Genomic DNA, 13,368 nt, shown 5'->3' with positions numbered 1-13,368 from the left:
ATGTGAAAACTGCATTTGTGACGGTGAGAAATGAAGGCGTGGTGAACAAATGAGAGCATATGAGAGAAAACAAGAGAGAGAGAGAGAGGAAGTTTGTCTTCCTCTTCCATCACTGGAGGATCACTTCACCTCTTCAGCAGCCAACTAATCAAACAGGGCGGAAATGTAAAAGGTAGTCACATTTAAATATATATTTTAAAAGCTTTAACAGCTGTGGTTATGTTTATGACTTAAAATCGGGGGCTGGGGGGCTTGGTACACTTCTTTACTCTCATTCTCAACTTGGAAAATGCAGATTTCATAGATCCCGAGTCAAATAAGAGAGAGAGGGTGAAAACGTGCACAGAGACGTTTGCAGAGTGGGGTTAAGCTGTTTACCATCTTGGATGTTTGAGATTTTAAACATCTCTGACGCACACATCCTCATCGGTTGCATACTGGATGACGAGCCCATCCTCTTTTCTTTAGCTAAGATGTTGAATTCTTCGAGTCCAGCCCAGAAGAACCTCAGTGAAGAGGACAGCTCTGGATCTGAACCGGAGACAGACCGCTTTGGCTTCATCTTAACCAATGGTTCCACAGCTGGGTGAGCACATCCACCTTGCGCCTTGTGTACTCTTACTGTGCTGTTGGTGATCTGTTCAAAACCAGGGGATCTAAGTTTTCATTCTCCCATTAAAGAGATTTTTTATTTATTTTTTTATTATAAGGGACTAAAAGACGTGCAGGGCGACCTTGTCGAGATCACACAGATCAGATCAGAAAGCCCAGGGACTTTGGTAATAGTAAGGTTTGCACCTGCTGTCAGGAGATATAATTTGAAACTAAATATTAAATATTATCAGATAATTTAATGGTTGTTGCTTTGTCTTTATATGAGCAAAGACAAAGGTTCCAGATGAGCTAAGAGTTTCTAATGTGGGCACACAACACCCCCTGAAGCAGCACACAAAGTAATTTTCCTCCATGACAAGACCAGGAAGTGTTGAAGCAGTGTTTAAATCTGCCGATTTTAAGAGACAGGAGCATTTGCACCCCCCCCCCCTCCACACACACGCACACAGCCAGGTGGACTAAATGCCATTAATAAAGAGTTAAAAGACAAATTGTTAGAGCAGAGATGTTAAGATTGAGAAAAAAAGTCACACAGAGTGAAAGAAAGGAACATTCAGGCTATACTGGTGTAGTGGAGAATGTGTAAGAATGCATGTCAGTTGGAAACACGTCAAGAAACAAAGAAATCAGGATGACCCCTGCAAATAACGTGGCTTTACGGCAGTTTCATAAGCAGAGCAAAGGGGGAGGAGATGCTTTAGAATGATTTAGCTGAACGTATCAGTGAAAAAGCCAAGTAGTTTCAACCACAGTGGGCCTTCTTCAGGACGGAAACTGCACAAACAGATTGTTTACACTTGATATTCTTTACATATAATCCACAAAAAAAAAAAAATATTGCAAAAAACATAATGACTGAACTGAAAGTGGGTGTGTGTACTTGAAAAATAAAGTGCAATTTTACTTTCAGAATCAGCTGACTGTGCGTTTGATAATAGCCCTGGAAGGGGATTGCACACGAGGCGGTGTAAACTAAGCATTAAAAGTAACTGAACAAACTGCAACCTGTCATCTTTACTTTCTTCATTGATAACATCCTGACCTGTTGCCATAGAGACTTCACACTGCTAACGTGTGGTTTTCCTGTTTCCTGTCTTGTTTTCGGAGCACTGTGTGTCTGTAATGACAACACACTAAACAGTGTGCAGCGACACAGCACTACAAAGGTCTCCAGAATTTAAATTGTTCAGCAAACAGGTGAAACGTGTCAAAATACTTACCTGGTGATTCATGTGCTGTGCTGTGTCAGGAGTTTGGGCCCGCCACCTGAACTGGTCAGGCAGAGGGAGGCCAAGTGGATAAAGATCATTGACCAATGGGATCGCATCTTGTCGAAGAAGAGCAGTAAGGTGCGTCCCGTCAAAGATGCCCGAAAATAAACCCTGGCACCAAATGATGGGCGATGGGCCTTATACATGACAGACATTGTGACACATCAGGAAAAAGCACAGTAACCATTTGTTTTCCGGGTCTCTCATTAGGTCAAAGTGCAGTGTCAGAAAGGAATCCCTGCCTCGCTCAGAGCCAAGTGCTGGCCTCTGCTGTGCGGAGCTGCCAACAGGATGAAACAGCATGAAAACCTCTACGAGGCAAGAGAAACAAACACTCTCACTGGGATGGTTTAAGAAAGTGCAAGAGTCCAGCTGCAAAGACTTTATGTAAAAGATGGACATAGCCACCATGTTGTCTCTCGTTGGATTTTGAAGTGCTGGTTTACTATTTGGCCGGCAACATGTTGTTCATGAGTGATTGATGGATCTAAGTGAGAAATTTAGGAAACTACATACTTATAGAGCAGCAACATCACATTCCCTAAATCATGCCGTCTTTATCATTCGTTTAACTATAAATGGGTCTATAATTGTATTTTGCATTAAATACCACTTCAGATTAGCGACTAAGGCCGTAAACCTATCAGGAAATAATTTAATATGACCAAGAGGGTCATTTTCTAATTTTTTCTACGCAATCTGACCTTTTTTTTTTTTTTTCCCCCCCAACCAGGAGTCTTCCCCTTCTGGCAATTAAACAAAATGCAGGTTTAAGGCATTTCTACATTGCTTTCTGTTAGACCTGGAGGCTATATTGTCCATTGTTTATATACAGTCTATGCCTGATCATCTATATATTCTGTTCTAAGTTGTGGGATCTTGTGATCAGTGTTTTCTTATATTTTATTGAGTAAAAGTTAAATTATTTATAATATTGAGAAACAGACTAACTAACTTAGAATTTTAAAGACTCAAAAGTCTATTGTTTGGTATGCGTTTTATGTTTTTTGTCTCTGCATCAGACTCTGGATGAGCAGCTGGCTCTGCAGAGCTGGGTGGATGTGATTGAGAGAGATCTGGACCGGCAGTTCCCTTTCCACGAGATGTTCCAGTCCAAAGACGGACACGGGTAGGCGAGGTTTCTGCTATTTGTTTCTGAAGCTGAGAGCTGCAGAATAACCATACAGTTTATTTAGTGTTCAGCGTGGCTTTCCAATCTTTTCATAGTTTCCCTGGTTTAGCTTTCACAGTTAAAGGCTTATTCAACAGAACAGCAAACAGTCTCGTCACTTGTCTTTCTTTCTTTTTCTTTCTTTTCGTTATTAAATGTATAACTCTTGTCAAAGGTGACTGAAACCTCTGGCTGTGTGAGAGATGATTGTGGTGTGTGTGTGTGTGTGTGTCTGCAGGCAGCGTGGTTTGTTCCGGGTGTTGAAAGCTTACACCCAGTATCAGCCAGATGAGGGTTACTGTCAGGCTCAGGGGCCGGTGGCTGCAGTGCTGCTGATGAACATGCCTGCTCAGGTAAAGGCCATTAACAGTTTAGCTTCGGTCTGATAAATCAGCTGCAAAGACATTAAAATAATTAGATTTCAGTGGAGAAACAACAACCTTCGTTTAAGACACCGACTCTACCTTGCTTGTTTCATCGACCTGTTAAGCTTTTTATTTCAGAGGTATAACAGTATTAATGCAATCCTGAGAATACAGTGCTAATTTTCTATAATACGGAGCAGTTATTGGCCTAATGTTCACCTTATGTAACCTGGCAGGAGGCCTTCTGGTGTCTGGTTCAGATCAGTGAGCAATACCTGCCCGGATATTACAGCCCTCTGCTGGTGAGGACATGCACATCTTTTGTTTTTTACATTTTTTACCTTTTATAATACATATAATCAACACGTAGGCGAGTAGATGTTGATTTCAAGGCTGATTCTTGATAAGTTGTGCTATAAATATAACCCAAACACAAAGATGAATCATGTGTTGACCCTGAAAGCTGGGCAGCTGTCTGAGCCTACTGTGGTGTGCTGTGTAGGAGGGAGTACTGTTCGATGCGGCCATGCTGACCTGGGTTTTGAAAAAGACGTGTCCAGCTGCACACAAACATCTGCAGAACCACGGAGTGGAGCCCCTCATGTTTGCCACCGACTGGCTGATGTGTCTGTTCACACGTCACCTTCCATTCAACACGCTTCTCCGAGTCTGGGACCTCTTCTTCTGCTATGGTAGTGCTGACCTCAGGCTAACACAACCCCCTTAGGACTGGCAGGAATAGCAGCTTATTAAAAGCGATGGTTTTGTCCACTATATATAGAAGTGTTTAAATATCTGCACAATTCTTACATTTTTGGTCACTGCCATCATCTACCTGATATGTAGCATTTTCACCAGGTCTTCCTCTTTCGCCCTCATCTTTCCTCGTAGGGGTCCGGGTGCTGCTACAGGTTGCAGCGGTGCTGGTGCGCCGGGTGTTGGGTCGAGCTGAGCAGAGGAAGCAGTGTCAGGGCCAAATGGAGACTCTGGAGAAGTTGAGGGGTGTTAAGGAGGAGGTCCACGATGAAGACGACGAATTCATAGCAGAGGTAAGATTTCGATTTTTAAACCTGATAGGCTTATAGAGAAGCATCTTGTTCTCTGCCAATTACCTCAAGATAACAGCTTTCATTTGTAAAGCAACAGAGCAAGTAAATTATACTAATCATGACCACAAAGAGTGTAAAAAGATACACCTCAAAAGCAAAAACCTTTCAAAAAGATGGCTGCAAACCAAAGAGATGAGGCAAATAAAATAAAAAAATAAAAAAAACCCTGAAGAGTAAATTTAAAACATGTTTCTATCATTAACTTTGTTTTATTTAATTTTTTTTTACAAAATGGCACTATTCTATCAAATAACGTAGATATAAATCTTGGTAAGTTACTAAAACAGCTCAGCCACAAACATGTCTGATCCACTGTGGCATGAACGTGGGAGCTCTGGAGGTGTCCTGTGGTGCTTGGAATTAGTGTGTCAAAATTGCTCAATTGGATTATGATCTAAGGAATTTGGAGGTTAGGGGTAACTGTTCAAGGCTCTTTGTGGTGTTCCTCAGGGATCTTTAACAGGTTTTGTATTGTGGCGGGACACACTGTGTTGTTGGGGTGCAAACTATCTGCAGAGTTTCCCTTCTTGTTTCAGGTATGCTCTGTGCCACTGTCGGGTAAAGATTTGGAAAAGCAGACGGAGAAGGAGCTGGAAAAGTGGAGGAAAGAAAAACCATCGTCCACGTTTGACCCCAGAGGTCGCTGCCATGGATACCAGAAGGCGTGGGCTAGAGCTCGGCAGCATGAAATTGAGAAGGAGAGGAAAGAGAGACAGAAAGGGAACCTCTCTGTCCCACTAACTCGCTCAGCCTCCTCTCTCTCACTGTCTCCTTCCCTCCTTCACAAGAAGTGGAGGAAAGTGGGAAAAGGGAACACAGTTGACTCTGAAGGCAGTAACAAAGTAGTGAGGCATCTTTCAATGGGTGGAAGGGAGGACTGGAAAAGCTGGAATGAGTTTGACTTTAAGAAGGTACAAGGAGTCAAAGAGGAGGAGGATGTAGTTTCAGAGGGACAAACTGAACAGAAGGAAATTTCACAGACACCTGACAAGATTCAAGAAATCAAAAATATCCAAACAGAAGAAACAGCAGCAGGAAAAGAACAGACTGAAAACACGGAAAAAGGAGTTGCTGAAATTGAGGAAAGCAGTGTCAAAGAGACAGAAACAGGTGATGTTAGAGAGATGGAGAAAAGTGTTGTCAGGGAGACTGAGATGAGTGTTGTCACAGAGACAAGTGATGTCAGGGAGACAGAGACAAGTGATGTCAGGGAGACAGAGACGAGTGTTGTCACAGAGCCAAGTGATGTCAGGGAGACAGAGACAAGTGTTGTCACAGAGACAGAGACGAGTGTTGTCGCAGAGACAAGTGATGTCAGCGAGACAGAGACAAGTGTTGTCGGGGAGACAGAGACAAGTGTTGTCGGGGAGACAGAGACAAGTGTTGTCGGGGAGACGGAGACAAGTGTTGTCGGGGAGACGGAGACAAGTGTTGTCGGGGAGACGGAGACAAGTGTTGTCGGGGAGACGGAGACAAGTGTTGTCGGGGAGACTGAGACAATTGAAGTCAGGGAGACAGGGGAACACAAACTCAGTGATATGGATGAAACCAAGCTGACTGAGATAAATGAAAGCAAAATGCTTTCAGAACAAGAAGAAAAGATTGCCCCAAATCAAACTGTTGAAAATATTCTTCATCCCCCTGATTATGCACCTCACTGTGAACAAGAAGAAAAGCTGGATGCAGAGAGTGAATCACAAGTGCTAGAAGAACAAAGTCATAAAAGCAAAGACCAGGAAGTAGAGCTCAAAGACACAAATGAAGAGGCAGAGAAACACGTGGTTGCTGTGGAGGAAAACCACAGTGAGACACCGAGAATAGCCGAAGCAGATACAAACACAGAGGACGAGATGCAAATAGGTGTAAACGCAGGAGAGGAGCAGAGGATACAAGCTGACGTGAAATCAGAAGAGAGTGCTGACACTGAAAGTGTGCAACAGGTGGAGATGAACGCAGACGTTACGGAGTCTAAAAGTGAGACAAGTGTGGACACAGACAGAGGTGTTGAAGCTTTAACTGTTGATGATCAGAATAGTGCAGCAGAGGCAGAATCACGACAGGAAAAGGAAGAGCTGATCAAGGAGACAGAAAAAGGTGCACTTGAAGTAAAATACCACAGTACTGAGTCATTAGTAAAAACAGAAAAGGAAGCAGAGTCCCACACCCAAAGAGACACAGAAAATGAGGTTCTGACACATGATCAGGAAAATTCAGCCACACAGTGCGATATAAAGGTAGAAATTAAAGAAGTCGATTCAGAACAACGAGTAGATTCAAAGACAGAAATGGAGCTAGAAGAAGAAATATTAATGCTGTCTTCATCTGAATGCACTCAACAAAAAGAAAGCACTGGTGCAGTAGATGATACAGAGACTAAAGCTGAGATAACAGTCGGAAAAGACACAGTGGAGGCGTCAAATAAGGCAACAGAAGAAATTATTTTGAATGTACACTCGGAGGCACAGGTTGAAAGTGATTCATGCATCTATACTCAAAAAATCACAGAGGAAACACCAACAGAAACTCAGACTTATGAGAAGCCTGCAGACTCTGCAACACCCATGGAAACGGAAGAGTCTTCAGCACCAGCTGATCAGCTCAACCACACCAGTGAGCCTGATGAGGAGAGTTCAGTACAAATTAGTACCTCTGAGACAAAAGCACCTGACGAGACAACAAGCCAGGTTACTGTGGATCCTGAAGACTCAAATCAAAAGGTTCAACAAGTGGAGCCCACGCAGGAGGAAGAAATTACTGAAAAGATTAAACAAACTCCAGCAGGAGAGGACGATGTCTTCATTTCTTCTGAGCCAACAAATGTTCCCCAAGTCCAATGTTCTCAATCTGCAAAAGAGCCCCCGGTACAAACCCCTGAGCGTCGCAGCAGTCGATCATCCGCTGATTTCTGCGTTCGCAAGTCATCCACCTCACGTAGCTCCAGGCTAGCCCGCAGGCTTTCCGAGGATCTCTTCACCACCCCCCAGAAAACTTCAGAAAATCAACCAGAAGCCAAACTCACAGAGTCACAGTGCAATCCTAAAGCTGTGACCTCAAAACAAGCTGCTCCTGATCTGTTGCCGCCTGCAGCAGCAGCAGCAGCAGCAGCAGCAGCAGCAGCAGCAACAACAACAGAGGAAGCCCCCACACAGCAGCAGCCACAGCCCGACACCCCTAAACGTTTTGGTCTTTTCCGCAGACTGAGAGGTGAGCAGCACAAAGACAACAAGGCTAAGAAGGCACCCAAAATGCAAGTGCCGAAAATCTTGATTCAAGACTTCAGTGATATGCCAGGGACTGGGAATGCGGCTGAGGAAGAGGCGGAGGACAAACTGAACTCCAAGGAGAGGAGGCGGCGGCGGAGGGAACAAGCAAGAAAGGAGAAGGAAGAGGAGAAGTTGAAAAAGAAGAAAGAGAAGGAGCTGGAGAAGGGGAAGGAAAAGGAGAGGAGGAAACCACAGACGAGAGGGAAAAGTTTTCAGGTGCAAAAAGAGAAACGTAGTGACGACGCTGCTCATCCTGCAAAGACTGACTCACAGACAATTCACAGACATTCTGCTGGTTATGCCGAGGCTTATTTTTGACATTACTCAGATTCTGCATCACTGCCTTTCTCTCTTTGAGCTCCACATTGGTGGATATGTGGAATTCCCTCATCCTAAATATTTCTCATACTTGAACTTTTCGACATGTAAATAAATAATAAATGATGTTTACATATATTGAAAAATAAGTTTGCTTTATTCGGTGGGACCTTTTACACTGCACCTTAATTACAAACTGGGCAAACACAAAATTAAAATAAATTGGAATTGCTTCATGTCTAGTTTTACATAATGAGAATTTAGAGGCTGGTGGCCTCTGCATATTTAACCAGGTCCAGGTACTACTTGTTCTGGCCAGTAAGGATGAAAATTTGTGTTCATTTCTTTATCTTCAAGTACTCCAGGTGTCTTTGTTTAACAGTGCACGCACATGCACCCACTGTCAGTTTAGTCCATGTCTCCTCTAGCCGATCAGTCTGCAGTTATTTAATTTTCTTCCTCACTGTCGCTGGCCAGCACCTCTTGAGAAGTCATTGGCTGTGTGCTCAACTGAGACGACGGGGGAAGCACCGATCCAAAGAAGAGCGACCGAAACTGTGAGAAAAATCACACACAAGGGAAATATATTAAAGACTACAATTTATCGAAATGTTAAGATACCAATATTTAATTAATTTGAGAGCATATACAAACATTCAATCACTTGTTTATTTTTTTTTATTAAATATCTGCTTAAATGTGCACGCCTTTGTTCCAGAGGTTTCTGTGGTTTGTTCAGAAGCAACTCTGCAAACATAAGGTGTGCTGCCATGTTTTTAGAGAGGATTGTTTCTTTCTCCTAGCAACCCTCCAAACAAGCTATTCTTGTTCAGCGTTATTCTAATCACACCCTTATAAACCTTAACATTTGACATGCTAACTTGAGGCCCATAGAGTCTGAGAACTGCACGGTCTGACCTTTGGGTGAATTTGCCAGGACCTTCACTTCCAACAACACTGAGAGCTGTCTTGAAGGTTTTCCACTTGTGAATAATCTTCCTCACTGTACAGTGATGGAGTTCAGGTTGACTGGAAATGGTCTTATAACCCTCACCTGATTGATGGGCAGCAACAACTGTTTCTCTAAGGTTATTGCTGATGTCTTTCCTCCCTGGCACTGCATTAACAAACACCTGAATGCTCCAGACCAGAAAAACAACCAAACCTCTGGTTTTATAAAGGTGAACACACTTGCTGTTAATCAGTTAATCAAGTGGATTTGATTAGCAGCACTTGGCTGCTACTGTATTTATCTTCACACTCAATTTCTGTGGAAGCAGTGAGGATATATTTAGTTACACACACGCACTGCTTGTGTGTAACATGTAAGTAATGATAATAATTCATGAGTTGTTATTAATCTAAAGTTGCATTTAGCTAATTTAAGACCTAATAAGAACAAGTTGATTTTTTTGTTACAGCCTGACACATAAAACTAAATTAAAAGAGCGTGTACTTTCTTTTTCACGTGAGGACTGTATGTGGACAGTTGTGACGACTCAGTTTTTAAAGAATCTGCTTCTTTTTGTATGTACGAGAATATTTTACTTCTGTCTTTTTGATTCATTGAAGTGAATCCACAGCCTGTTAACACGCCTGAGAAACCTAAGGCATACCTTTTTATTAGGTAGTCTGTCTAAATCATCTGTTTCTTCTTCTTCTGCCTCCTCGATGAGAATCCTTGCCTTGTGGCTGACTGCTGCAGGCCGTTTTGAACGTGTGTCATCAGATAATGAAGGCGGGGGTGGACCTGTGTTTGAGGGACCTGGCGCAATACTGGTATCCATGGCGATTAGATATGAGTCCATGTCATCATTCATGAAGTCATCGGGAGGGGGTGGAGCTGCTGTGTGTGCTCTGAGGGGTGGAGCAGACAGTTTGGAGTGCAAGTCAGATAGAAAGATGACACACAAGATTAAAAAAAAAAAAAGCTTTTCTTGCTCCTTTTGACCTTCATGGTGACCGTTTGATTTTCTGGACTTGCAAAACAATAACAAATCAACATGACTAACCAGCTTCAATTTTAGAGCTCAATATCATAACAATTAAGCCTACGGTATTCTAGTTTTTCACTCCCATAAATATACTGAGTGCATTTATTGTGTGAAGATGCAACTACAAACAGCTGTTAACTGTGACATGAGTTCTCCAGATTTAGCCTCTCAGCCTCAGAATGACACGATGTGAAATCCTGTTTTTTTAAAGAGTTTATTCAAACTGGTGGACTAAGAACCTGGTCTAAACTCCTGGAGCAAATAATAAAAATCCATTTCCAACAACTGGAAATGTCGAGTATGAAATGTAAATGGGCTCCTCCAGCATTTGTCTTCATTTACACTCTGATCCACCAGGTGGCGCAGTAGGGTAAACGTTTAGAATTTCCTGCCTGTCACCGAGCTGTTAATAAGCCATTGTGTGAAGGGTACACTAGTTTTGTTTTCATTTTCCTTCCTGCTCACAAGCATGAGAAAAAAACCGTCCCAAATCAACAAAAATATGTTTTGTCGTTTTTACCCTTTGCTGCTATTTTTACGAAGGCTGGGATCATCAGAAAGAGTGGCCAGCACAAAGTTTCCTTCCAGGACACTGTCCGTTACTGAAAGCACCACAGGGCTGTCACACAAACAGACACAGAAAAAAAATTATGTTATTAAAAAGGAAGAAACAAGTAATCAAAAAAAATAACCCACAGGTGGCGATGCTCACCTGCCCGGCTCGTCCAAGTACATAGAAACAGGGAGGCCAGTTGATTCTGCAAACACTAGTAAACCCTGAATGAGAGATACTAGTTAGTGACTTTGCAAACTATGCAAGCATTACAAGAACACCACAACATCTTGTAAGTGCTTTCATCTGGTCCCCAAATAACTTCTTTCACACTCTGGTCTGATAACCACCTCTCTCCCCCTCCCAAACCAACTTACGCAACTCTCTCGTGCTTTCCCTATATCGTTTCTCTCACCCGCAACTCCTTCAGACAAAAAGTCACACTGTTGTGAGCTTGGGCAGCAAAATGATCAAACTCGTCTGAAGCCAAACACAGCTCGGTCAGCATGGCTTTGGACGCCTCTGAGAGAGCAGAAAAACAAGAGGACAAAAAGCTGCTTTTAAAACATGGCAATGCATGGCATTATTAGATGTCAGTTCCTGCTTTACTACTACGCTGGCGAAACTTTTTCATATCAGTCTTGTCACCTGCTTCTTCCTCCACATGGTTCCTGACCCACATCCGTTCATCACTCACTGACACAGTCACTTCGTCCAGAGATGGAGGAAAATGGACGACTGTGTCTACCAGCAGCCTGAGAACAAGAGAAATCAAATCTAGCTACAGCTACAAAGTTACACCTCCCTTAAAATATATTTTACTATTTAAATCTATTTATTCATTTAATCAACCAACTGAAATGTAAAAATGTTTTTCCTGATGTTAAAAAAAAGCTACACAGTGTTTGTCATCATCAAATACAAGGAAATAATAGATTAAAAGCAAGTGGGAGACTGTCATTGTCATGATTTGCAAAATAAACTATGAAGAAAGATTTTTACAGACCTGGGCTGGGCTCTGAATACATTGGCATAGCTGTCCTTATCAAACACTGCCTGCAGGCTCTCGCTGTCCTGGAAAGACAGGTTATGTGTCTTCAGTAGGCCTGTAAAGAAAAATCACGCCAAGTTTGTGAGCAAATAGAAAGCAATGAGATGAAAGCACGATGGGCTTCATTAAATACAAAATATGTGAATGTAAACAAGATGTAAAAGTACAATGTAACAACTTTTTTATAGAGGTTATTAAAAGAGTTGCTTTACAGGCAGAAGATAAAATAAAAAGACGCAAAACATTATTTATAAACTGATGTGAAATCAGAATTTATGGATTCAAAGTGTCACAAAAATCCGATATGTATTAATGTGTAGAAGTCCCATTTTTTTAAAGTGCTCTTGACCAAAGTTCTCCAGGCCTTCTGAAGGTCTTCTGGCTTCTTCTTCTTTCCTTTTTCAGTCCAGTGCTTTCACCTGAGCATTTTCCAATCTGTGTATTTTAACAGATAATTTAGCAAATAACTCATTTTAAATTGTATCTTTAGGCACTTTGTTATTAGCAGCCTGTAACAGATTCCCATTACTTTAGTTGAATCTATGAAAAACGCCAAAGGTAACAATTTGAGAGGCATAAAATCACATTTTTGCTCCATGGAAGTGATTCCCAAATAGCCCAAGTATACACAGTGGATGAACAGTCATGGCTTAAGACATGGAAAGAACAGGAAAGAAAATCCAGCAAAGACCTCATACAAGACCTGAGAGATGCATCTGGCCCTAAATCTGATCCATCTACTGTTCACTGAAGTCAGATCAGCAAAAAATGTGGCTGTCAGGAGAAATTAGACAATAACTGTGACAGCTGCATCAGGTCTTATGAACTAATGACTCTAAGTTTGGTCCAAATAATCATCATTATATGCAGAGGAGGTACAGCAGTGAGTGTCTACAGCCATCTGTAAAATACAGTGGAGGCTCTGTCATGGTTTGGAGCTGCTCGAAACATAATATCTTTCTATAATGGTTACAATTTTTATTTATGAATTTCTTCACGAATGAAAGTCGTTCAAAACATTACTGCTACTTTCAGTGCTATTGATATTTATTTAAGACTCTTGTTTTTTAATCATATCTATCTAATAGACTCCAATCTGTTCATGTAAATGAAGAGTCCTCTTCACATGCTAAGGTTAATTATGGAGTTCCACGGGCTTCCCTTCCTTAGGCAGTATCATCAGAAGGCATAGCATACATTTTCACTAGGGGTGCAACGATATTCGTATCGATATTGAACCGTTCGATACAGTGCTTTCGGTTCGGTACGCATATGTATCGAACAATACAAAATTTGTAATTTATTTTATCAACTTTCCTTCTGACGATGCTGTCTGTGTTGAGCGCTCAGTGAATCTGCGTTCGACTACTCCGCCTAGGCTGCACTGTCGAGCGCAGATCCACTGAGCGTTCAACACAGACAGCATCGTCAGAAGGAAGAGCGCAGGGCAAGCTAGCGAGACAGAAGTTAAGCTCTCCTTGCAGCATGGCAAATTGAACCTCCCCCACCCTCATTCAGATCTGGCGTTTGGAATTATTTTGGTTTTCATGTGACGTATGACCCTGAAGGTAAGGGCGTCATGGACTAAAGTAAAACAGTATGTTGGATGTGCCACGCAATGCTCAATTACATGGGTGGGAACTAGTGTGTTAGCGCAG

General features: G+C 42.1%; 2 protein-coding genes across 4 annotated transcripts in view; one reads left to right on the top strand and one right to left on the bottom strand.

Annotated features, from left to right (window-relative positions):
* The first annotated feature begins 67 nt into the window (after nucleotides 1-67).
* Nucleotides 68-8,344, top strand: tbc1d10c (TBC1 domain family, member 10C). Of its 2 annotated transcripts, XM_040015726.1 has the most exons (11): nucleotides 68-172; nucleotides 469-586; nucleotides 1,865-1,964; nucleotides 2,097-2,204; nucleotides 2,909-3,015; nucleotides 3,296-3,410; nucleotides 3,659-3,724; nucleotides 3,925-4,114; nucleotides 4,314-4,471; nucleotides 5,068-5,797; nucleotides 5,840-8,344. In XM_040015726.1, the coding sequence occupies exons 2-11, from the start codon at nucleotides 474-476 to the stop codon at nucleotides 8,110-8,112; spliced, it is 3,960 nt and encodes a 1,319-aa protein (XP_039871660.1). In that variant the 5' UTR covers nucleotides 68-172; nucleotides 469-473; the 3' UTR covers nucleotides 8,113-8,344. The 2 variants fall into 2 exon arrangements, with proteins under 2 accessions (XP_039871660.1, XP_039871659.1); XM_040015725.1 differs by having other exon boundaries at nucleotides 69-172; nucleotides 5,068-8,344.
* rad9a (RAD9 checkpoint clamp component A) overlaps nucleotides 8,251-13,368 on the bottom strand; it is a 14,635-nt gene continuing 9,517 nt past the window's right edge. For both annotated transcript variants that reach the window (XM_040015730.1, XM_040015731.1), the window contains 7 exons: nucleotides 11,666-11,765; nucleotides 11,308-11,414; nucleotides 11,075-11,181; nucleotides 10,819-10,883; nucleotides 10,627-10,725; nucleotides 9,729-9,969; nucleotides 8,251-8,667 (listed from right to left, as the gene is read on the bottom strand). In XM_040015730.1, the coding sequence (XP_039871664.1) occupies nucleotides 8,560-8,667; nucleotides 9,729-9,969; nucleotides 10,627-10,725; nucleotides 10,819-10,883; nucleotides 11,075-11,181; nucleotides 11,308-11,414; nucleotides 11,666-11,765 (827 nt within the window). In that variant the 3' untranslated portion in view covers nucleotides 8,251-8,559. The remainder of the gene's footprint in view (nucleotides 8,668-9,728; nucleotides 9,970-10,626; nucleotides 10,726-10,818; nucleotides 10,884-11,074; nucleotides 11,182-11,307; nucleotides 11,415-11,665; nucleotides 11,766-13,368) is intronic.

This window comes from Simochromis diagramma, unplaced genomic scaffold (assembly GCF_900408965.1).
Source record: "Simochromis diagramma unplaced genomic scaffold, fSimDia1.1 OVJJ01000685.1, whole genome shotgun sequence".
Lineage (NCBI taxonomy): Eukaryota > Metazoa > Chordata > Actinopteri > Cichliformes > Cichlidae > Simochromis > Simochromis diagramma.
The sequence above is the reverse complement of the archived record's forward strand: the minus strand, read 5'-3'. Positions and strand labels throughout refer to the sequence as shown.